General features: G+C 53.0%; 3 protein-coding genes across 3 annotated transcripts; 1 reads left to right on the plus strand and 2 right to left on the minus strand.

Moving 5' to 3' along the window:
• Window positions 1-7,391: 7,391 nt before the first annotated feature.
• On the minus strand, window positions 7,392-9,479 carry M406DRAFT_68157 (uncharacterized protein; the record flags this gene model as incomplete). Its single annotated transcript, XM_040925149.1, has 5 exons — window positions 7,392-7,766; window positions 7,859-8,385; window positions 8,474-8,809; window positions 8,914-9,103; window positions 9,180-9,479. The coding sequence occupies 5 exons, from the start codon at window positions 9,477-9,479 to the stop codon at window positions 7,392-7,394; spliced, it is 1,728 nt and encodes a 575-aa protein (XP_040776700.1).
• Window positions 9,480-18,076: 8,597 nt separating this feature from the next.
• Window positions 18,077-18,817, minus strand: M406DRAFT_356036 (uncharacterized protein; the record flags this gene model as incomplete). Its single annotated transcript, XM_040923336.1, has 1 exon — window positions 18,077-18,817. A coding segment is annotated over exon 1 (429 nt), but the record flags the coding sequence as incomplete, so codon positions are not given.
• Window positions 18,818-22,074: 3,257 nt separating this feature from the next.
• On the plus strand, window positions 22,075-24,338 carry M406DRAFT_356037 (uncharacterized protein). Its single transcript, XM_040923337.1, has 4 exons — window positions 22,075-22,401; window positions 22,536-22,625; window positions 22,833-23,101; window positions 23,447-24,338. The coding sequence occupies exons 1-4, from the start codon at window positions 22,283-22,285 to the stop codon at window positions 23,470-23,472; spliced, it is 504 nt and encodes a 167-aa protein (XP_040776702.1). The 5' UTR covers window positions 22,075-22,282; the 3' UTR covers window positions 23,473-24,338.
• The last annotated feature ends 550 nt before the right edge of the window (window positions 24,339-24,888 follow it).

The following is a 24,888-nucleotide window of genomic DNA, read 5'->3' on the forward strand; positions in this document are numbered from 1 at the left end:
GCTAACGGGACCGGTCTTGTCGTCCCGTCTTTCAAAACGTGATGCGCTAGGTGACGCCGCAAATAGTAGCACACCTACGCATGCCCGCCCGGCCGCCTTCTTGGCGCTTTGAATATGATCACACTATAGTAGTAGCAGATAACTCTTTTGGGGAGGGCCGCCAATCGGACACAAAGCTTGTGCCATGTGGGAGGGAAAGAGAGTGTGTGAGGCTGCGGAGCAACATCGTGGGAAACCCTCAGGCGGTCCTTCTTCGTCGTAGTCGAAGGACTCTTAGTCCACAGCACATGTCAAGCAGCCACCAGAAAAAGGTTCACAAGGTAAAATTGCATAGACCGGGTCTAGATGGTGAGAGGGACCATCTTCAGCTTGGGGACACCGTTCCCTTCTCATCCCTGACCCGTTGGTCTAACTTGATTGGGTATTTTCGTAAGTCCAGCCACACCTGATCAAAGATTTGCCGGCGCAGCAGCCACTGAGCTACCTACTTAGGTACCGCTGTACATAGTATGCCCTCCCTCGTATGAAAAGTGGGCAGGTGTGTTGGGGTCAAATTCTCGCCTCTACGGGGGACCCACTGCCCGTTTCTGCAAAATCTTGATTGAGGCAAGTTCCCTGATCACGAATCATCTCCCTGCCACCGCGCCACCTTGACCACCAACCACTGATCCTCCCCCCCCCCCGTGTCTATCCAGAGACCTTATTTTTTTCCTTTTTTTTTCTTGCATCTCGTCCAAAATACGAGGGGCAGCTGATTGTCCCTCTCGTTTTTTACCTTTCCCTTTCCCTTCTCCTCCCTACTGATCATCTAGAGATCGAAAAGATCTGCAAGATCTGAACCAAGAAGAAGGGTGATTACGCAGTCCTCAAGTCAGATGCTCACACCAGTCTCGCCCCGTGGTCTCGAAAGTCGCGAGGCGGGGTTTTCGACCAAAAAAACATCCACGTAGCCTCTCACACACACATATATACACAGCCTTGCCAGTGCCGAAAGTTTCTAAATATTGATCAAGGGTCGCCACAGCGGGAGCCTGCATTCGTCATCGCCGCGACGCCCTGGTCCCGGCTACTTGTCTCCTCTGTCTTTCTTCTCCCGCTCTCCCACAGGGAGACCAAGGGCCCACCGTGACGTGATCAGAACCGATTCAGGAACACGACAACAACACCATGGGGTCCGTAGCCCTCCCTTTGTGGACGTAAAGGAACAAAAAGAAAAAGAAAAAAATCAAGAGTGAAATCACTCCCTTGTTCAGAAGGCATGCCTAATTGGCGTTCGGTTCAGACGCCATGAGCCTCACATGGCCTCTTTCAAACGTTCGGAAGAAATGAGCATCGCCTTGGACCAATTTTCGGAAGGAGAAAGACTCGGAAGGGATCATCCTCTTTTTTTTTTGAAACAACCATCTCGACTGATCAAGACGGGTAGAGGCACGCAACGCAACACCACACCACACAACTTGCAGACAGACGGCGTATCGCATGGCTGCTTCAGAATTTTTGGGTCTAGCTTCCTTGCACCGGACCCGGACCCTGAAAGCCCATCGGCGAATATTCTGCCTGCATGGGTGTGTCTCCTGAAGATTACTTTGTAGTCGATCCTCCTTACTGCGCAAGGAAGCTCAAAAAGAAAAGGGAAAAAAGAGGAGCACCAAAGAAAAAAAAACTCCTCTCTCTATCTCTCCCTATCGAGTCAAGAGCAGGACGATGGAGGAGGAGGAGGATCCGGTCTGCCGATCATCCTTCATCTTGAAGGTATGCTCTGTGTCCAGTTCTGCGGTCGTCGGAAGAAAATGAGGTTTTCACAGTTGCATAGGCACGCCTCTCCTATGCTAAGAACCCGTAGCGCGCCTTTCTTCCGCTGGGGGTTTACAGTACTCAATACTGGATGACCTGTCGTCTACATACAAACCCCTTGGCATCTCACGGGTCAAAGGTCAAATACAGTCTGGACTACATCATTCGACTGTCGTCTCATGTTTCAGCCAGTGGTAGCTTACACATATCACAATTTACTGCATAGCTCAGTAATGCATACAAGGTATTGCGAGGTGGCCAGAGATTCGCTCACGACAGCCCCCTCCTCGCTCGCATGGATGCTCGCCAAACCAAGTCTTCGTACAGGGAAGGACTCGTCAGCTTGTGGCACATTCAGACTTCCCCAATGATCCATCGTGCCGTCTGCATCTGCCATCCTTCGGCTCAGGTGGTGGATCATTACCCCGGGGCCCCGCTGAACTCTCCTAGAGGCAGCGACATGAGTGTGAAGGGGGGGGGGGAGGGAATACCCCCACCCCTATTACCATTGGTATTTGCCGCCAACGGCACCATTTTGCGACGAGCGGTCAGCGCGTTCTGTCACCCACATCGTTACCAGATTATCTAACTCGGAACCGGTAGAATCAGTCTCCCAATGCAGGGAGAAAGAGAAACGCTCGTCAATGCATTTTTTTATTTTTTTTTGGCGAACGGCCTTCTTGGACTTGCCACTGCGGGGTGTCATGCAAAAGCATCGTGGCATTCCACCAATCTCTCACGCCATCAATCAATCTGCCACAGCATGGGCTAACGGGTTAATGGACAACGGACAGCTATTCTGCTAAAAGTTCATACGCCGTCGTCGTCCCACAGGGTTCCCTTGGTGCAGTAGCGCTAAGCATGGTAAATTCGAATCCCATGGCGCGAACACCAATAGAGGAAGCTTTTCTGGCCACACGGTTTCCTCATCTAGTAAGAATTCAGGTCGGGGTGAAGAGGGAGGCGTCGTCAGCTTAACGATAGGACGAGCTCTGTTTCTTGGAGAAAATCGCCTTGTTTCATCCGACTGCTTCATGGGACAATATGAGAGGCACACATATACACGCAACATGGTCTCAAGATCCCGAGCTGATTTGGATGATGACAAGCGGTGCACAAGCGCGATGAGTAAGTTGTCGGACATTGAAACTGCCAAAAAATGAGAACACGAGCGCCTCACACTGCCTCAGCCCAGCTGACTGCCTGCTGGAACCTTCTGAGCTGAGACACTCCGGGCAGGAGGGGGTGCATTGCGTACACAGTTTGACCTCCCTTACGCGTCTTGTCAGCCAACGGAGGAGACGGAGAGCACTCGCTCGCGCTGTCACTGGCTGGAGACACCTCGGGCAGCTGCTAGGACAGCACCTCCCACGGGGCTGCTACGCTGCTGCAGTTCTGAAGCACACCATCCAATGCGATGGCACTCACACGTGCATGCACACTCTTGAAACGAAACCGCCCATCGATTTAGGCTACCCGGCTCGGTCACTCGCACCAAGTTCACGTGCTGTTCAACAATAGTGTATCAGCCTTCTGCGCATAAAGCAAAGGAGCCAGTCTTCCGTTCTAAATCCAGACCCGGCATGTGTATGACGCGAGCCCAGTCAAACTGACTGTGTGGCCGCCAACGGAGACAAGAGACCTGTTGGGCCGGCCGCCACCCGGTTCCGCCTGTGCAGCGACCGACTTGGCCGGGTCTCAGCAGATGTAAGATAAAGAGGTACGAGAGAAGCGAGACCAAGACTGTTCTATACTAAATAGTAATGGTAATCATTAGTCCCCAGCAAGACTGTATGTACTTGCTCTTTCGGGCTTATATGCACTTGGCCTCCCAACCATCCGCCGTCGCAACATTTCATCGTCGGTAAGTCAGGTCTAGGTCTCTTGGCTGGCTTCGGATTCAATATGCCGACTGTCCGAGATCATCAAGAGTCTTGGCCTGAACTCCCTTGCCGCTGTTAGCAGCACCAGCCCTCTACTATGTACAACACAGTAGTCGTCATAACACCATGTACATTCTGCAGATGCCAAAATTCTATCCCATGTTTTGGGGCAACGGCGACTTGGGATAGAACCCCCTCGGCTCCAGCATCGTGATCCGCGTCGACGTTTAGCATCTATCCTAGTTTGTGCATCAGAACGACTACGCAAGATCACACCAAGATTGCGAGTTCGCGCTCTCCTCTCACTCCCATCATTGTCGGCTATATCGGCGAGACAGGTCGATCTGCGGGCAAGATGGTACTATAAAACAATCCCCAAGAAGGAGCTTGGTCGGCCAAATCGGTTTCGTCGAAACATGAAACAAACCCACCAATGCACAGAACCCGAAAAAGGGAGGTTGTAAAGAAGCGGTACACACACAGACACACACAGACATAGACACAGACAGGCACACACACACACACCGCGCGGCCCTCCCAGAAATGTGCCCGCCGTGCAGATCTACCAGAGTACCATAGTACCATAGTCTGAACGTTTCAAAAACTCATCACCCTTGCAGAAGAGGGGACGCCCCTCCCAACTCCCCCATGCATCCCATCCCGCGGCTGACAGGCAGACCCACAGCCAATCTCCCCATTCCGGGGGCTTGCTCTCTATAATTTCAGGAGCCGAACCAGTCCGGCTCCGCAAAAGGGAGATTTCGATGTCACGGCCCTTCCGGAAGCGCTGGGCTGCACGAGCTTCCAGAATCCTGGCCTGGGGGGGGTCCAGACCAACGAGGAACGGAAGGGGAGGTCTTTAACCGTTGACCTCTCATGTGCAATCGAGAAAACCTGGGGAAGCGTTTCACGAAATGGCAAAGGCAGTCATTATTTCGTCTGCGAACAGGTATGCATGAACCGGTCTCGGTAAGAGATGTGTTTCCCAGCACCTCACACCACCCCCGTGGATGGGTTGAATCTGGCAAGTGGGTAGAGTGGCCTCGGCTACTTTACATCATCTCACACACACACACACACACACACACACAACGTCCCTAACATGTCCTACGCACTTCATCACGTTGTCTGTTGCGTTCCTCCTCATGCCACATCGCAAGCACGTCGTCACATGCCCCACAAGGGAGCCCCTTCGGCGTGTCTTGGGCACACCAACGCGTCGGGCATACGTAGCCGAGGGATGTCTCAAGATCATGCTGTCGTTTTTTTTTTTTCCTTTACGAAAGTGGACTCCTTCTTTTCTTTTGCACGACAAAACGTGTGTGTCGTCGACCCCCGGCTGGTGTGTCCCACTCGGCCTCGAGTTTTGTGGCGGCCCAGACGGCACTCGCTGCGAAACATCATCCCTTGTCCGCTGCTGGCCACGGGTAACGGACGGTAAGTGCCGAGCGGGATCTACGAAATGAAGTTTTCGTTTTTTATTTATTTCTAGTTTTCTTTCCTTTTTGCTTTTCTTTTTCGCCAGGTCAGGGATTCACTAGGTTTCTATTTCAAAGACACAATGCAGGGGAGGGGGAGACAACGACAAACCCTTGATGTGGGCGGGGGAGGACTCGTAGGTAGTTTCACTGTGAGACAAGACGACGCGCAAAAAGCACGGTGTGTACATCACACTGTCCACCGCTGCTGCTGCCTTGGGGACGAGGCCCCCAGCCTTGCATCCACGTGGGCAGGTAATTACACAAAAAAGGGGAACAAGATCTGGCGTCGTGTGGTAGGCAAAACCAGACCGGCACAAGTGTGTCTCCGGAACACCGTGGAACATGGTCACAAAGTTGGTGGTCGAACGTTATTGAGGGACAGGATCTTGACAGAGAAGACGGTGTCATCTGGATGACAACAGGTAGGTGTCACCTTGGGGCGAGAGCGTTGGGCCTTGCGAGGAGGTCACCTGTTGTTGTGACTAGAGAGTATCACTACGAGACACAAAACTTTACAAGTATTAGAAATTCCATCGTATTATGCTCGACTTGTAGCTTGACCAAGTTCTGGACACACGGGCACAAATTGTGCCACTCATTACTGGTCACGAGGGAGATATCACTGGGCCACGCGAGGGCAGGTCATGTGAACCTGCTATGACTGAAGAACTCTGCCAGGGGGCGGCCTCAATGGTGAAGAAGTTCAGAGAATCCGTCGTGTCAGCATAGCGCCTATTTCTTTATTTCTTACTCCTTTACTCCTTCATTCTTCTTTCCCTCCGCTGTGCCCTTCACAGCAGGCAGGCTGGTCTCTCATGCGCATCGATCATCCGTTAACAAACCTCGCACTCGAAACACTGGACACTCATCCAAACCCGTTGAACAGACGGATGGGAGCAAGCCGGAGGCACGTAGTACGGCTGTGAAGCTTCCACCAGACAATATCGAGACACATATTGGCACGTTCCTAAAGGTAATTAGCAGGGAGAAAAAGTAAAGCCCAGAGCGAGCCCGCAAGCCAACACAGACAAATGGCGGCTCGCGTGAAACAGTCATTTCAACGACAGAGCGGCTACCTGCACATGGACAATCTAGATTCTTGATTGCAGTTGAAATTCTTCCATATCCCATGTCACACTCTGAGGCGTCTGTTTAAGTAATGAAAGCCAGTCAGGCGAGTCTTGGTGTCGGGTACAAGTGCGCCACTTGACTATTTCATTTTAATCATGATTTGCCTATTTTGGGATCGAAGCTAGATACATATGTAGTTTCCCACTTGGAGGTGACGTTACTGGTTCATGATTGGAACCATATCATCTCTGGCGGCGCCATTCTTTGGTTGAAGTAATTAGACCTTTGGGGTTTTCCAATGTTTGTACGCAAAGGCGGCAGGTTGTCTTAGGATGACACATTGCAGTGAGTGCCTAGCATCTGCAAAATACAACAGTGCTTTGATACTTAAGTGCTTGACTGATCAGGATGAGGGAATGATAATTAATGATTAGCGTTGCTCTTAGAAAGCTTCCAAATGGGACAAGGACAGATGAGGTTTGCTCTGAGAAGGTTGACCTCCAGGAGTCCCTTCTTCATCTTCTTCACCTTTCTCATTAATCTTTAGCAGCTGCTTCTTCTCAGACAGTGTTCGCAAGCTTGAGCAACCAACGGCCGTTAGCGATTGTTCAAGGATGACATCAGAAACCTAAAGACTTTTTGCAAATATAATATGCACAACAGCACTCTCTTGCATCAAGCAACCTAGCAAATACAAAGAGAGAGAAAAATAAAGGAATTAGAAAGAAGAGGGGGAAAAACCTCATATTGTACAGCATACTGCTGATCAGTAAATTCTTGAATAGATCTTGAATGGGGCTTGAACAAGTCTTAGTAGCATTTATCTACAGTATCAGTCATATAAAATACAGTGTAGGCTGAGACTTTGTAAACTGAAAACCCTTTGGACAAGAAGTCAAGAGCATGTTACAAAGAAGGAAATTGAAGAGCTAGAAACTATGCAGTATGTACCAACAGAAGGAAAAATAGACAAAGGGTCTAACATAGACAAGAAACGAGAGATAAGCAACAGCCATCTCCAATGGCATCGTTTATGCAAGATACGCACACTTCCGCCCCTCAATAAAAAAAATAAGCTAAGTAAATGGTGGTCATCACATCATCAGAAGCACCCATACAGGAAACAGGAGGGGGAAAACACCACCTCCCTGCAACCCATACATCAGATACCAGAGTCATCCTGGTGGAACACAGCGGTGGCGTTGTAAGTGTTGTAGCTCGCGCAAGTGTCCTTGACGAGGGTACTGGCCGAGGACCCCAGCGTCGTCGAGATCTGGTCCTCGGACTCGACGAACTCGATGGAGAAGCCCTCGGAGGCGTGCCAGGCGATGTGGCAGTGGGAGACCCAGGCGCCTGGGTTATCGAGCTGGAAGGCCAGCGCGAGGTAGCCGTTGGCGGGCAGGACTGTGGTGTCCCTGCGGGCCGGGTTGGTCGTGTTGGGCTTGAAGGTGTCAATGTCGAAGGTGGCAGCCTCGGAGCCGACGATCCAGAAGTCGTGGCCGTGGAGGTGGATTGGGTGGTAGATGCCGAAGCCGGTCTAATTTTTCAGAGATTAGTATGAGCTTTCTGGCCATAAGGTAATCAAGGGAAGGAAAAGCAATGAAAGCCATAAGAAAGAAAAGAACGTACCTCGTCGGTGATGATGAGAACAGTCCACTCCGAGGCGTTAGGCGAAGACGCGCCGACGTTCACAGCATTGTAGTCGGTCGGGAAGCTGGTGCTGTTGTCGAAGACGTAGTCCAGAGTCGGGTCGGTATAGTCGATGTAGAAGGACGAGCCGTTGAGGGTCCAGGTGAAGTAGCTTCCAAAGGAGAAGTAGAGGTCCTCCTCCGAGGTGCTCACGATGTTGCCGACGTCCTTCTTGAGGTAAGGGACCAGGCTCTCGATGGGCTCATCGCCGCAGAAGGTGCTGACCGTGTTACCTGTCGTGGTCGGGTCGGCGGTGCTGGAGCTGTCGTAGCGAATGATGCCCGTGATGCCGGCTGCGTTGCCGTTGGTCGCGCAGGCAGTCTGCCAGCCTGCGCGGAGCCAGTAGTCGCCTGCCTCGGCGTTGGCCTCGACAATGACATCGTATCGCTGGCCAATGGAGATGAGCAGGCTGTCGGTGGTGTATGGAACGATGGGGACCAAGTCGTTGCCGATGACGGTCAGATTGTCTAGGGAGTTTTGTTAGTTCGGCGATTCTTGTCCTCGCGTGTGGTGGCGTGAGATCTTGAAGGCCAAGGAATATATGTAATGACTTACGTCCATCGATGCTAAAGTCAAAGTGGCCCTCCAGAGCAACGTTGACGATACGGAAGAGATACTTCTTCCCGGCCTCAAAGGTTGTCTCCCATTTCTGGCCGGTGACGGTGCCGCTGTTGTTGTAGGTGTTTGTGCCGTTGATCAGACCATTCTCCAGTTGGGGCTGGCCTCCCTGCTTAGCAGTGTCCCAGAGCTCAAAGGCCGGAGTGTGGCTCCAGTCCTGGAGGAAGAGAAGGCCCAAATCCTCATCGTAATCAGCAGTTGCGGGCCCGTTGAGGATCAAGGGTCCGAAGAGACCTTCACCGTACTGAAGGCTGAAGTGGCTGTGATACCAGGCTATCAAAGAAGATAATAGTCTTAGCACATGTTTTCAGGAAGGGAGTTGCGCATAGTCGAGCAAGATGAAATAGAAACACGAAGGAGGATGGAGGGAAACTTACTGCTTCCGTACTGCGTGACGCGGAACTCATAGGTCATCTCCTCGCCTGGGGCAATGGGGCACTGGGTCACGCCGGGAACACCATCCATCTGAGACGAGTAGAGTTGGCGGAGGCCGTGCCAGTGGATCGAGGTGCCATTCGTCGTCAAGTTGTTGTACACATGAATTTTGAGTGTGTCACCCCAGTCGGCCTGATCATATGGATTTGATTAGCTGGGGGGACCTTGGAGTGCTTCTGTAGGAGACTCTTGTTCAAACAAAACTTACCGAGAGCGTGGGACCCGGAATCGTGCCGTTGAAGGACATACAGGCGCTCACTTCAACTCCATCAGGAGAACAGGGGCCTTCTTCGACATTCAGCCAGTACTCCCTGGTGACACCAGTGTCTGGGGTCGTGGTGTAGTAGTCAGTGTCAATGCTGTAGTCACCCCAGCAGTCGCGAGATGTCGCTGTGTTTTCACAAGAAGCCCTGGGCTTCAGGTCGTGATGTAGATCAGGACGATGCGGAATGACTGTTGCCAAGGCGCCCGTCAAGAGCGACAAGGCCAAGAGAGTGTGTTTCATCATCTTTTAAAGAGTGAAGAAGATGAATGTGTCAACGAGAGTGGACCGAGGGAAGGAGAGTGTAAAAAAAAGAAAGGATGCTGTAGAAGCCGAAGAAGCTTGAGAAAAGAGTGTCAAGTGATGTGATGGTGATACTAAGAACCTTTTCATGCTTTGAGAGGGCACCACATGGCTACCTTTATATCCTCACGAGCACTCATGCTTTGCAATGCATAGGAATCCTCAACATCCATTTCGAACAGACAGACTATCGGACAAGACCATGGCCGAGGCGACTATTGATTCTGCATTGGGATTCGCCACGATGAGGATGACGACGACGACGACGTCCTCCTCCTCCTTGATGCCGCAAAGGCCGAGCCTCCATCACACCTCGTGCACGCGCCCGGATGGCTAACCGTGTGCAACACCAGCCCCCAGGAGCAGATACGATATTGTCGACATATGCAGGATGCGTCCACTAGTGGAAAGGCGGGACGGCCGTCCTGCATACCTACCCGCGTGCGTTCTAATATTGGCCCGAGGAAGATCTTGCCTCGGCATGCAATGTTAAGGGCACGGTGACTGGGCTAATGTAATGAAAAGGAGGTTACAACATAGTTGAACTTGCTGTTCCTCTTGTTAACTACAGACTGGTGAGTGTGGTGGGGAGGGGGGGGGGGAATGATAACAGAGAGCACATCATGGGATCTAGCATTGGGGCTCGTAGACAAGCCTCATATGTTTCTGTTTATGATCCAGGATGATTCAGATTCTCCTATTATGAATGGATGACCAACAATACAATAAAAGCTTGTAATTTACACACACACATAACCTTAATTTAACACGTGCAACGGGGGTGGGGTTCAGTCTTACGTGTGCTTTTGAGTAAACTGCGGTTAAGAGGAAAGTTAGCTGCGGAAATTGCAATGTATGAGATGAGCATTGGTTGATACAAGCTTCTGTCAAGGGAGAAGGTCCACAGTGCCCAATACCAGCATATATTATGTATCGTGACCTTTACTTAAGCGAGGGTTCAAAGTAAGTCTCTGATAACGCAAGATGAGCGAAGAGTATCGTGTTGTTCCAAGCCAATGTTTCTAAACCTAGTTCCAAGCTTGTCAGCACCATCATTCCATAGGAAGGACGCCAGAATAAAAGTACAATAACACCAATACTCGCCAACATGTTCCTTGCCCTTCTGCAAGGGATCTTCTGCCAGATGCAGGGACATTTCTGTTTCCTGACCAGGTGGAGCCACTATTACTTTCTTGCAGAACCAAAGTCTATCCTGATGCACCAAGAGATCTTGCTAGAAACAGTGGGGCGCAGATGCCATCCAGGCTTGAAATATTGAGAATTGTGGAGAAGAAAAGAGAAAAAGCTGGCTCAATATATGTCCTGCATCATAGTATGCAAGTCGCAGTGGCGGCTACTACATTTCTCGAGTACATGTTTTGTGTGTCCTACCTACACTTTTGTCACCATGAAACAATGAGCAACAAATTTGAGTCATGAATAAACAGTTGCTATTGTTCATTCCTCGTATAGAAAAAAAAAAAAAAGAAAAAAAAAAGGAGAGAAAAGCTAAAATTAAAACCCTACCTGCTGTGAAATCCCATTGAGGATTGGAAGGAGTTGGGCCCTGGGTCGATAAGAGCAAGTTGGGTAGAAAAGCAGTATCGTATATGCATGGAGGACTTCTCTCTTCAAGCAAGGAACCCCATGAATATTTCCCAAAGCGGCATGACCCAGAGCACAGACGCGAGTGACTATGTGGTATTAACCATTAGAACAAGTGCAGGCTGACGCGGACACGCCAACTTCAAGCTTCTAATATGGTTATTCAAGGCTGAGTTGTGGAGCCTCTCGGCAGTGAACCCCGAAGCGCCCAGAATGGCCCTCCGAGCCGCTTCTCCTGATCTCCAACCACTCGGATCCGATTGGTCACGTAGCAATCTCCGGATTTTACATAGTACCCTCTCAGAGGGAGCCCGTTCATCGTGAAGTGCTCCTCGGACATTCATCAACCGAAGAGTGGGTTTCACGACAATGCTGCTTCTGCCATGCAACCCGCGGACCGGGAGCGCGTACATACACCGCGCTTGTGCCTACTATAACATAAGTATAATTCAAGATTCATAAGCGCTACCTTCCCTCGGGGCGGAGACTCCAGTGGCAGTCAGTGACGCGGCCTTGGAGCGATACGATAGCACACGGCCCGCGCACACGTGGGGATGAGAACCGTACTGGGCGCGTGGGATGCAGACACTCAATAGTTCCCGCGTCTGCTGACGGGCTACTCTCGTATCAACACCAACGGGCCCTCATGAAAGAGTAGTCCGGCTGGCCTTTGGGGGCGGTCTCCCTGAGAACCGCGGCGTTAGCATATTCCTTTCACCAGACTTTTCCAGCAGAAACCTTACCCCTTTACCAATGGCTTCCAGAGCAACGCTAATTCGAAGGATTGGAAGAACTGTCGTTCGCTGACGAAGAGAGCCAGCCTTTTGCTTTGGGCAGAATCGATGTAGCCTACAGCAAGGAGGCTCGACCATTTTCCTGAAAAAGAAAGAAGAAAATGACCAGCTCACGATAAGCACGACCACCTAAGGAATTATGGGCCATTGGGTTTGATGAGGAAATTTGTTTCGATAATTACGTTACATAATTAAACACTGCTCCATCGTGGAGTCTTGATTCTCATCCACGATCGGAACATCCAACAAGCTTATCACTGCAGCCAAGACCCGACCCTTGCGAACCTCGGGAGGCTCTCACAGACGAAGTCGCAGTAGCACTCGCATGTATGCTTGACAGTAACAATGTCCGATCGTTATTCCCGTTCCACAAGGTTTCGGAAGTGCCCATGTAAGGGTTCGCCAAGAAGGAGGGTAGATTGTCCGTCAATCTACCCAAGTAGTTTCCAATAAAATTCAAATCTTGCATCATCAAGAAGAGACCATTGCATCGGACCCGATTGTGATATCGTATGCCCGGGCCCGTTTCAGCATTGCTGGGTTTTGAGTCGTTTGCCTGGGGGTAAAATATCTCAAGCTTACTACTGCCAAACATTGAGAGCGAATGCCCACATGCAACGCAAGACTGGTGGAGGTGCGTCAATTTCGAGGAGGGCAACAAGTTGGAGAAAAAGAAAATTCAGATAATCCATATGCCAATCCTTTTCCTCCTTTTCTTTCTCGTCCTATACTCTCTTGCCCATTTTCTTGCTTTCCGAGATGTTGTGCGCGGTTTTCTTTTCTTTACTTTCCAGCCTGCATTCGGGAGGATCGCGCGTCGCAGTTTAATTAATTCTTGCCAACTCAAGGTTTTACCTTGGTTTGGGGCGTCCCAACCAGCAGTGTCATGTCTGCAGGGAGCCATCCTTCCGGTGCTCGGGGCGCTTACACTTGGACCAATACATGAATCGTCCCATCTCTTTGTTGTTGTCGTCGTTGTTGTTTTTGGCAAAGTTGTCCGACTTTTCCCTCGAACTCAGGCCCAAAGACAACATCACAACACCGAGGTCCAATGTTTGATCGTTGTCAGGATGCCCGCTCGTCCCAACAAGCCTTTTTGGCACCTGCTCGACTCAAGATAGTTCGGACGGAGGATTGGAGGGAGGCACCCTGTGACGTCTGTAAAATTAATACTGTACATACCTGCCTTTGTGTTTTGCTTAGACAGTTGTTAAATCTCCCTTGCCTCCCCCTCGTTGGGGCCCCTCCCCCAGCCCGTGATCTACTTCAGACTCTGTATGTAATGATCGTAGATCCATCCATCGTGGAATGCAGACAATGCACACCTGTAGCCTGTTGTCGGTTCTCATCTGTTTCTCATGAGAGCTGACGGGCGGTTCGCAGGTGTTGTGGCCCGAGATGTCTGCTTCTATCACTGCACCACTCGCAGCGCTGACGACCATATTCACACCGCCATGTGTTACAACCTGGCTGCTGACGAGCAGCAAAGACCCGTCTCAATTTCCTCCCTTCCCGACGTCAGGGCCTGCCTCGTGCGATCCGCCAGACTGGGCGACAAATCTCGAGTACAGGGGCTTTCAGTACTATTCTCCCGCCATCTGTCCGAGCGGGTTCGAGGTTGGCCCAGGCTGTGGCATCACGACGACCAGGACGACTGAGGGGTTTCCAGCTGTTCAGGCGGGCGAGACGGCAGCGTACTGCGTCCCGAGGTAAGCGCCCACAAAATCCATATTTCTCTCTCTTTTGTACAAGCCCAAGATGAAGAAGAAGGAGAACAAGAACAAGAAGAACCAAGACCTTTGATGGCGTCGTGAATCTGACCGTATTCATATTTATGCGCACATGATTTATAGCGGCCAATCTTGCACGACCGACCTGACAGACTACCGAGGAGGCGTCTGGGGAGCGACCAGCAATGGCGACACCTTCACCGTGGGGCCTGCTCTGCAAATCCGGTTCCAGCAGTCCGACCTGTCGTCCCTTGAGACACATCCTCTAACGCCGGGCTTGACCTTGTCGTCTGCTGCTGCCGCTGGCTCAAGCGTGGCCTCATCGACGTCGACGACAGCGGATGCTGCTGCGCACACGAGTCTTACGACACTCACTACAGCCACGATAAAGAACGTTGTTGTGACTACAACAATAATATCTGCTGGAAAGCCCATCACTGAGACGCTTTCCACATCTGCGTCGTCGTCAAGCCCTTCTTCCCAGACCTCGGCTCTGAGCGTCATCCAACCGAGCACCGGAAACAACAGATCAGCCACTATAGCCGTCATCGCAGTGGTTCTCTCGGCCCTGTTGATCGTGGTGGCCCTGTGCCTGTTCCGCCTCTTCAAGATCCGATCCCACCACGTCCAACGGCTCTGGAACCTCCCCTGGAGACGATGGTACAGGAACGACAACAGCACAGGCGTGAGAGCCGTGGGCCTGGGAGCCTGGATAGGCGGGCGCCCCGATGACGAGGAGAACCCACGAGAAGAAGACGACAACAACAACAAGGCACTCCCCACCATCCCACCTCGAGAGCTCCCCGCGGAACTGGACACCGGGAGCGTAGGCCCCCCCTATGAGATGCTAGGTTCCGAGAAGGCGCCGCCGCTGGGGTTCATAACAGACGAGCCCGTGGAGCTCGAGGCAGACCACGCCCTGAGGCTGTCGCGCCGCGCGAGCTGGGTGTCGAGGATGCTGTCCCGCGTAGCCCGCTCGTCGACCACCGCCCGGTCTCGCTCGTCCTCGCGGTCCCGGTGGACACAGCGGTCCTTGCGGTCGTCGGGGGGCTGGGAGACGTTTCTCCAGGGGAAGGGCGAAGGGTTGGCGAGTGAGCCGGAACTCCCGTCGATCCCTGATATCGCCTACTCCCGGCCGCTGAGCATGTCGTCGTATCTGAGTGACGGGGGGGACAAGACGTCTGGTCAGACAGATGCACAGCATCATGAGCAGCAGCAGCAGCATCCTCTCAAGGTGCGCAGTTTCGACAGGCTGAGCCAGGGGACTTTTGGAAAGGTGCTGGTGCGTGGACGACGCTTGGGCACAAGTCCCAGCAGGAAGGCTTGAGAGTTCCGTGACGACGATATAAAGAAGTGTACTAGTAGCTCTTGAGCACTGTGAGAAATGATACCCCCGGTTTTGACCCTCTTCTACTTTTCATTCGGCTCCAAGGAGCTCACTACCTCGCCGGAACTTCGCATAGGATGAACTGTATTTTTCTGTATTAAAAGCCGCTGGAGGCCAGTACCTTATCATCCGCTCGGAAAACCCCCTCTCAACGGATGCCATCATCCAAAAGTGGGATGAAAATGGCATTGTGATATATACCTTAATCAAACATGATGAGAATGCAGGCTGTGGATGTGAGCCGTTCTTGAAGAAGCCACCCAACATCCATACCCAAGATGGGAGCTTGGATCAATCATTGCCACGCCTCTCAACTCAGCCCCTTGCATGACGTCGCCTCTTTGCTGTACCACTTGTGCCGTCATTCTCACGATCCGTTGCCTGCTGGTCCTCGGTTTCTTCGTCCACAAAGGAGCCACCCACGCCTGGACCAGGCGTCTGCCCTTGGTCCGTGACAGTCGCGATGGATCCGCGCGCCAGCCTCTCACTAGCAGGCACGGCTCCAGGTGGCAGAGGCGCAGGCGGGATGCCGGGTTGCGCTTCTGTAGAGCGCAGCTCAATGAGCAGCTTGTCGACCTCGGCGAACATGGACTGGGTGTCTTTGACGACGCTATTTTCATCAACCTTATATCCGATCATGCTCGGTGCGTCACCTGCACCGTGGCTCTGGGCACGGCCATGTGCCTCGTTGGCTCCCTTCTCCCCGACCCCACTGCCCTTCATAAAGGCCGGTCCAGGGCCGCGGTCCGGGTCCAGATTGTACATGATCGCATTCGCAAACATGTGTATGAGCTCGCGCTCGAGCTGTGCGCTGTTGATGATGGCTCGAGGAGGTACAAGTTCCTCGCTGATGGGAAGCCAAACGCTGCTGGTACCGGGGTCGCCGTCCGGCAGGGCAGCGGCGACGGCGGCGGCTGCTTTGTGCCCTGCAGTGATGGCTCTCTGGATGTTCTTCAAGAATTGTGTCTTGTATATAATTCCCTCATATCCTGGAGCCTCCTTTGGTCTGATCCGATTTTGGAACATGTTGGCATTCTTGTGGCTTGAGATCTGCCCCAGAGCCGAGGCACTAACTCGAGGAAAGCCACGCGTCCAGAGTACGTGGGTCGGTATGCCAGGTCGAGGCGGTGGTGGTTGAAGATGCGGCTGAAACTCGGATCCTGCGCGCTGCTGTTCAGGGGTAGCCGAATCCTGGCGTTTACGTTTTCCGGCAGCTCTAGATGTGCGTGGAGAAGCGGCCTGGCGGCGACCAGAGACACTCTCATCTGCTGTCGTGTCGCCGGCGTCCTCCAGTGGCTTAGGAGTCGCATCCTCACGCTTAACCTTGGTTGCTGATTCCGTGTCCATTTGGTCTTGATCGTCATGTGCTGACGTGAAGGAGGGAGTGCGTTTCTGGTGGTTGTCCTCTCCAATCGCTGCACCGCGGGAAGGCTTTTGTGGTCTCTTTGCCCCCAGAGGCTCGGCTTCTGCTGGCTTCTGCTGCTTCTTGGTAGAAGGTCCAGTGAAACTGGAAGTCTGTAAGATGGGGCTCAGCGGCTCGAAGGCAGGACTCTGGACTTCGCCAACAATAGGACCCGGCGTAGAGGGTGTTGGTTGAGCTGCGGTCCATTTGGTGCCAGTTCCCTGAGGGCGCGAATAGAATGGCATCGTGAGAGGGGTCTGTGGCAGGACTGGATGAGGACGCCGCGCGCCAGAGCCTGGAGTGGTAGCCTGTGGAGGTTGAGGAAGGATGTGGGGAGGCACAGCAGGACGTGGACCTTTGGGATATGGCGAGTTGTGTCCCGAAGACTGGGGGATGGACGGGCCAGGAGAAGGAACAGAGGCACCTGGCTGGCCTGGCTGGCCTGGCTGGGGGCCGGCTTGAAGCGCCTGTGTCGGAGCTGGAGACTTGGGCCATAGTGGCTGTGAAGCATTGGCAGGCGAAACCGGTGGGGGAGTCGCGGCCACGGTTGGCACGATTCGGTTGTGATGAGGTGCAAGAGGCTGCGGTGGTGGAAATACTTGTTGATTATGTTGGTATGGTGATTGCGGCAAGCGTGCCGTGCCTGGCAAGGGAGAGGGCGCGCCGACGGGCTGCTGCAGAGTGACTGGGGACCCTGAGTGAGATCTCATTGGTGCTGGCTGCAGAGGCGGCCCTTGGGCACCTGGCTGAGGAGCCGCAAGGATGGGTCGGGCGGACGGTTGTGGTTGTGGCTGTGGCTGTGGCTGTGGCTGAGGTTGATGCTGAACTTGTGGAGCAGGTTGCAGTGGTGTTTGTCGGGAGTAGAGTAGAGGATGCTGTGCACTCCATTGCGGAGGATGCTGTGGTGGTTGTGGCGGGGCGGCCTGTGGAGGATGTGAAGGTGACCTCTGCTGTTGAGAACCTGGACGAGGCTGATACGGTGGCTCCCACTTAAGAGAGCCTGGCACCGGCGCGGGCATCTGAGGACTCTGCGATGCTTGGTTTGGTGTTCCTGCCTTCGGCACGGGAGCTGGCTTCTGCAGGGCCTCTGTTGCTGGTGGCGTGGCAGAGATTGGCTGTCCTACATGAGGCGAGGGGGGAGGCAGACCTGCTGATGGTGGCCGTTGCACGATCGGGTGAGGGGCACTCGGCGCCTTGAGAGGCTCTTGCTTTCCGATATTGGTGCTTTGGCCAAGAGGAGGACCTGGGGACACGGCAGGTGGCCGTTGAGCCAAGGGCTGGAGAGGACTGGGTGTCGCAGACGGCCTTATAGATGCTGCCTGAGTAGTTAGTGGTGGTGGTGGTGGTGGCGGCGGCGGGTGGACGGTCTTGGGTGTGGCGACCTGAACTGGTGCTGGTGGTGTCGGCTGAACAACGGTTCCATTTGGTTGCGGCGTTGGCTTCAGTACGTCGACACCAGCTTGCGCACTGCTTGGTGGACGACCAACAGGCTCTTCCACTTTCCCAGCCGCCGCATCCAGGCCATCACCACCACTACCACCACTGGCGTTCTTGCGGCGGGCCTCAGCTTCCTGCCTCTCCTGCGATTCGAGCTGGCTGATCTCCTCCTCCAGCCGGCGCATCATCTCCTGCTCTTGCCAAAGCTCTTGAGCGACCTTTTGCTTGTACTTGGCGTAGAGCTTCGCCTCGGCATCGGGCAGCCTGTGGACATGTTGGCGAGCCTCGACCAGGGACGTCACCTTTGGCGCAGACCCGGTACGTTTCCTTTTCCTGCTGTTCGGGGACAAAGAGCCGTCGGCAGGGGCAGGCTCGTTCGGTGTGGCCTCGTCCTTGAGCTCCTCCTGCAGCAGGTGCAGGAAGAGCTCCTTGAGCGACTCGGGTGTCAGGCGTGAGGCATCGTAAGTGGGATCCTGCTTGATGGTGTCGTTATTGATGAGGTCGTGGGAGACGCGCGGGAACGCGGCAGGCTCAAAGGCCTCGGGGCCATGGCTGCGGATCCAGGTAAATAATAGTAGCGACTCCAGAGGTGTGTAGGATGTCGCGTGAACCATCCCCCAGAGTCCCTCCCGCCAATCAACGAGGGGAGAGTCTCGTCGCTGCAAGAGGTGAATGGGCGCCACGATGACCGACGGGCAATTGCTGGAGCCAGGTGCGTCTGTGGATGCAGCTCGGGCGTGACGCGGTTCAGTACGATATGCGCGCGCGATCAACTCGTCGTCCCTTAGGTTGCTGGCGCGGGTCGGCCAGAAAAGAGTTTCCCCCCTCGACGAGCGGCAAGACGCGTCGAGACACGGTTCAAAAACATACGACAGGCCTCGGCGGAGTGCTGAGAAAAAGTCTAATGGTTATTTGGATGATGTCATCGAGTGAATGTGGATATTCAGGCTGTTTGGGCCGCTCGCGATCGCAGAGGTCGTCGTCGCTGGATAGCTTTTTCCCACTGTCACGTGTTACTGCTGTTTTGGCGGCGTCTGCCTTGCTTGTTGGGGGGAGAGCGCGGGCCAGCTTTTGGAGCTGTCCAGTAGCTGGCCCGCAGGATAAGGCACTTGGCCCAATCAGACCTACCAGATTGCTCACATAATCAGACTATCCCTTGATCGTCCAAGTGCGCTGCTCGAGGTTTAGGGAACAAGGTCTCTCGGTGCAATCGAAACTATCTTTGGGAGGGTCTGATACTTGCTTCTTTTCGAGACTTCATTACTATACAGTAGGACTTTCCCGCTGTGACTATGTGCTGGTTGCCTGGTCTCCGAGGATGTTTACAATTCGGGGTTTCACCGTACACTTCAGGAAAGATAACAGAACCCTGCCACTGTTTCCCTCCGAGTCCGAGGCCTACTTCTCGAATACAAACCTTGGATGTCCAAGGGGAGAGAGCCTGCAAACAACCCTTCCAGGTAGAATTATTCTGGTCATGGTGAAATCCTGCATCACTCTGTACTAGATGTTGTCAAACAGAATCATTCCTGCGCAACACAGCCACTTGGGCAGGATGTGCCGTTCATGAGTGGTAAAACAAATCAAGACTTACCACTTACGCTTTTCCTTGACAGCCTTGGATCTTTGTACAGAGCCTGGAACTCTCGGGTGGCATCTCGAAAGGCAGGCTAGTGACAATGATGGCTTGTTGCCGCGCAAGGACCAACGATTCGACAGCATGACTCGATGATTCAAACTGTCATTGAGGAAACCTTCTATAGTACATTCAATAGCAGCGAGTCAAACGAGACCATTGCGGGGGAAGCACAGCAACAAGCAACAACACGGACAGAGGCCGGAACAGATAGGGGTTCGTGCGCTGCTTGGTCTCTGGATAAAATTAGAGGACACGGCGTGGAAATAAGCAGTGGATCTGTGCAAAATGACGGCAGCCCCTGGCTCGTGCAGCATAGATTATCTACAGGGCGTCCCTCACTAATTCTCCGATGTCAACGTCGGCCGTGGACGATGAGATTAAATATTGGCCAAGTAATAATCTGAACAGGCGGGGGAGGAGGGGCTGACTACTGGACATGTAGTGCTTCGGACGGGACCCTGAGAAGATTGGATAGAAGCAAGTAGCCACTTACGACAATGTATGTATGATCCTGTAGCGTCCACTGACAGAGCGACCATGCATTTCATCGGCTACGGCGATGCCTCTTCTGCCACAGTTCAGAAGTATGGTCGAAAACGGCCCTAGGCTTATTGAATGTCGATGGCGTGAATGACCAGCCCCAATCATGGTCGCAGCCCGTCATGTGCCATTAGATAGCCGGCGGAGTGGGGGTTCTTTATTGTGCCCGCACGGCGCACCGGACCCGGCTCACGAGGAGGGAAGCGCCGAGTGTGAAAGCGCCGTGAGCAAGTTGAGGATGGGTATCGGTGCTGGAAATCCACATGTGCTCACAAAGAGATTGTCTTCAGGAGCAGCCACTCGAGCTGACTCGGCAGCTCAGGTATGGCATATCTCATGAGCTGAACTCACCCCTCATATGATCACGAATCATACTCTGTCTCGCTTCCGATGCCTTCAGGTTCGCATCGCACGGTGAGGAGTCCTGTACCGTCCCCAGGTCGCCTACAATGCTGCAACACTTGTCTGCTGATGCTTCTCTCGTAGCCCAAGATCGAGCATTTCTGCTGCGATTCTCCGCAGAGATACAGTATGGCACAAGTGACAAGATAGGACAATTGTACCAGAAAAGAAATGGTCCTCGTAGGGAGAGAGCAGGAGCCGCCAGACGTCCTCGTCGACGACAACGATGAGTAGTGACATGCAGCACATCCCTGAACCAGACAAAGATAGGTCAAAGCTGCGAGCATAGCCATGATCGACGCGTGTGTCCCTGGGGGTAGCAGAAAGAAAGGAATTTATCGCAGTCAGATACAGCGCCCGCTTGGTGCTGGTATTCTATGTTTAGAATTATCAAGGTCGTTCAAAATGATGGCAAAGAAGAGGAGGTAAGCGTAAGTATGGTTTGCTGCCCATGAGATGATGGTCGCCGAACAGCAGCCCCAAAGATGGATTGTCGCCCATGAAAGCGAGCGGTGAATGCCGGGAATAGGAGGCGGATGCTACGATGCAAAGCAAAAGTCGCAGGGAAACGGGTGATCCTTCCCCAGGTTGTCCAGATAGGGTGCGTTCCTCCGCAAGTACGCTTATGCATTGGGCTTGAGCCGCATGAAAGGTGGCCATTTCTTTCAGATGAAAGGGGCGCTGTTGCAGAGAAGAGACAATGCGCTTTGCCAGTGATGTTTCTACCGCGTATGTGCGGCATAAGGTTTGTGTCCTGCAGCAGAATGAAGCATTCCAATGTGACGAGCAACTTTCCTACCCGGTGAGGAAAGGGGGGGGGGTGGAGGGGTTTCAGACCTGACCAGTGACCTGGCGTGCCTGGCGTGCCTGGCACCTGATGACGTCTGTCATAGTACCACAGTATTATGGTACCAGTGATTCGTGACGATCATCTTCTCTCAGCTGGAGTCAATTGTGCCTGATTGTGCCTGACCTCGTGGTAGGATTTTGGGAAGATGAAGAGGTGCAGGTGAGCGGGTTTAGTCGTACCAACTGGACCCCCTTCCACTACCAGTTAGTTGCCAGGCTGCCAGGGACGGGTGGGACACAATACATACCATCCACAGTACAAGAGTCGGTAGAGATTCCAGTGGTTGGCAGCTCAACGCCATGTGGCAGGTTGCCCCTCAACCCCCTACAAGCAACCGAAGGGACGGGTCCTTAGCACTGTTGTGGTCAGTTTTACCGCTAAATGGCTAGCCCCATGGCGATTGGATCAGGGAGTCTCTCACTGCGGGTAGTACCAGTAACTTGGGGTAGGGTCCCGCATGTGCCAAGGATCAGGGGGTGAACGATAGACTGTCAGCTGCCTGCTAAGCAGTGTTGGGTTACTGTACATAGTGTACTACTGTAGTGCTATTTATTATCAAAGAGAGAGATGGATGTCACTGCCACCTTGCCGCCCTGCTTGCATTATTATTGCAAGTGGGCACGTCCAACAGAAACGGGACCCCCTTTCACTGCAACGACTCGCTTAATACCAAGTCATTATAACTCCGATCTTCACTCATACAACATCCAGCGCGACCCTTCTTCTCACCCTCGGCCACTCCGCCCTTATCCCACCACCCAGAGCCTCCCTCGCCTCTCTCTCGATCTCGACAACACAGCTTCGCTCTTCCTGCCGTACCCACTGCGTCTTCCTACCAGATCAGCTTCTCTGTCTTTCTCCCTCTCCCCCTCTCTCTGTCTACAGGCACTCGCAGCAGCTTGGGCCACCACACGCAAACCAAAATACATCCGACACATCGTCAAGGCACCAACTGCGCAAATGGCGTCCTCTCCTACCAATACTCCTGTCCAGCCTGCCAAGGGGGCTCCAAAGGTGGACTTCATGTCTGACGAGGAACTCGAGAAAGACTGGAAGCCCAATGCCCGGCGTCCCCAATCGTACGCTCTGCCCTCTCGCCCCCGCCTCCTTTTCCCTCCCTCTCCTCCTGGTTGTGTCTATGTATGACCAAAGGAAAGAGAAAAGACCAGAAAAATGAGCAGGACTGACATGTATATATTTATGTTTCTTCCAGTACTATCGCCCGCTCTTTCTCCGCCGAACTCGAGGGCATTTTCCGTATCGATAATAGCGTCGCCGATCTAGACGCCAAGCTTGACGAGCGGTGTGTAGCCCTGCAAGCAGAGATCATTTGATCTGTTTCTGCGACCGAGCAGACAGAACCTACCTGCATCTCTCCCTCCTCCCAATCGTTATATATTGTCCGCTGTCCCGATCCGGAAGTACAAAAGTACAAAAATGAAAGGGAAGCGGGAAGGAGGAGAGCAGAAGAGAGAGCCCAGGGCTGACAACAGGCTTTCACTCCCCACAGCAAACATACCGTCCAGACGCAGGCCACTGAGCTCGAGCTCCTTGAGCAGCGGATCCGCGAAATGGAGGAGCGGCTGAAGCGCAACGGCAACCCGCCGGCGCCCCAGGCCAGCATCCCCGAACGGCGGCAGGTCGCGCCCCAGCCGAGCGACAGCACCCTCACGGCCACGGCAGCAGACCAGAAACACGGCGGGTCGCGACCGGGCACGGCAAAGGCAAGCCAGCAGGCAGTTCCTGGGGCGCTGCCGCCCACGCCCACCGCTAGTGAAGGTGAATACGAGTTTGTTCCCGACCCTTTTACCACCTCCTTCGGCCCAGATTATCCCCGGTACCGTCACCAGCTACTGCTCCCGCGGATGATGAGTAACACCGCTGGTGATGCCGGAGCTGGGACCGCCGGGCCTGGGGCAGGGAGCCCGACTTTCCTTCAGAGTCAAGCCCAGCAGCTTCGAAGCCAGCACTATCATCAGAACACTCCCAGTCACAATTCCAACCAGCACTCCATCTTTAACTCTCTTTCCAAACCAACTGCACCCGACGCCAGATCCATCAAGAGCGTGCGAACCATTGGGTCCGAGAGCGGAAGTGCTGACTTTGTGATTGTGCCCGGCCCAGATGGCGACGGCGAACAGGACCACTAGACGACAACAAGCAAGCAGCTGGATGACGGACAACAAGCCTGACCCCATAGAGTAAGGCGGAAATGTGTTTTCGAGAGACTTGCAACTTGGCCCCTCCGCGGCCATCAGCAGCGAAAAGATACACTCGATCGACTATGAGAAGTTCCGGACACGTCCTAGCCATCCCCGCCTCTCGACCTCAGCCTTTCCCTCAAAACCTTATACTCCCAATCCCAGGATAGACGGTGGACTTACCATGCACGGCCGAACACACATCATTTCATCAGAGCCTGTTCAACCACCCATTCGTTTCCGGCGTTCAGGATCGACCCAACCTATCTTTTTGCTTTCTCGACATTGCCTAACCCGATCGATTTGATTCTTGTGTAATCCCTTTTCACGCTGTCGCCCAAAGACCCTCCCCACCCCTCTCCCCCGCTTTCTCGAGCGTAAGCGACTGGGGGTGAGGGCATGGTTCCTGCTCATTTTTCCGTTGCTTCTTTTTATCTTTTCCAGTTGAATCTAGGGCTTCTTGGGTTTCTGGTACAACATCTGAGAGGCCAAAAAAATAATACACGCCTTGGATGTTGACGAGCGGTTGGTTAGGCATGGATGGACGGGAGGGACAGCATTTTCGGATGTCCTGATGAAGATGAACCATGACGATGAAGAGAGGAGAAGTTGTTGGTTTTTGGGGAGCTGAACCCTGTCTTTTCATCTCTTGTACCTCAGGGCTTAACCGCGAGGGAAGAGATTGAGATCAAGTTGGTTTAGTGCTTTGGAGAGACTAAGGATGATGACCCCATAGTATCAACGCGTATTATGTGTAAATAAGGCCTGACTGGTGTGCGCCATGGGCAGCTGATAATATGCATGTTTGATTACCTACTTAGTTATTTCACCTTGGCGACTGACCATGTCAATATGGACTTGGGAAATTGTTGAGCTATTTAGCTGAATAGACGTCAGTCAGTTAGGCTCAAATGTCGCAGGCACGGAACGCCTCGCCAACATGTCTTGGCAATACCAGACACAGGTTGCAACATGAGTGACATAAAAGATACTTTTTAGGACAACTCAGCAAACTTGATGGCATTGATATGTGCACTAGTCCACAGGTGCCCATTCGCGAAATCCACATATTTACTTAGCTCTCCTCATTAACAGGTAATCCTCCTGACTCCTCAGTATTGAACCGTAAAGCGAAGCAGGAATTAAAGAACTGATGGCCAGTCCATTTTCCATGCGTATTTCCCACAATTGTTTGATAACATGGCAGATGTTCAGCAGTATAACATACTGAGATACATATAGTCCCTCCCAACTGTTTATCCCTCTAAAGTCTCTTGACAACAGGCTGAAGATGATGAGTGAAAGAGAACAATGCAGCTGAGACATGTGAGGAATGAAGGAAATGTGCTCAGGTCGTCTGCTGCT

This window comes from Cryphonectria parasitica (assembly GCF_011745365.1).
Source record: "Cryphonectria parasitica EP155 unplaced genomic scaffold M406scaffold_4, whole genome shotgun sequence".
Lineage (NCBI taxonomy): Eukaryota > Fungi > Ascomycota > Sordariomycetes > Diaporthales > Cryphonectriaceae > Cryphonectria > Cryphonectria parasitica.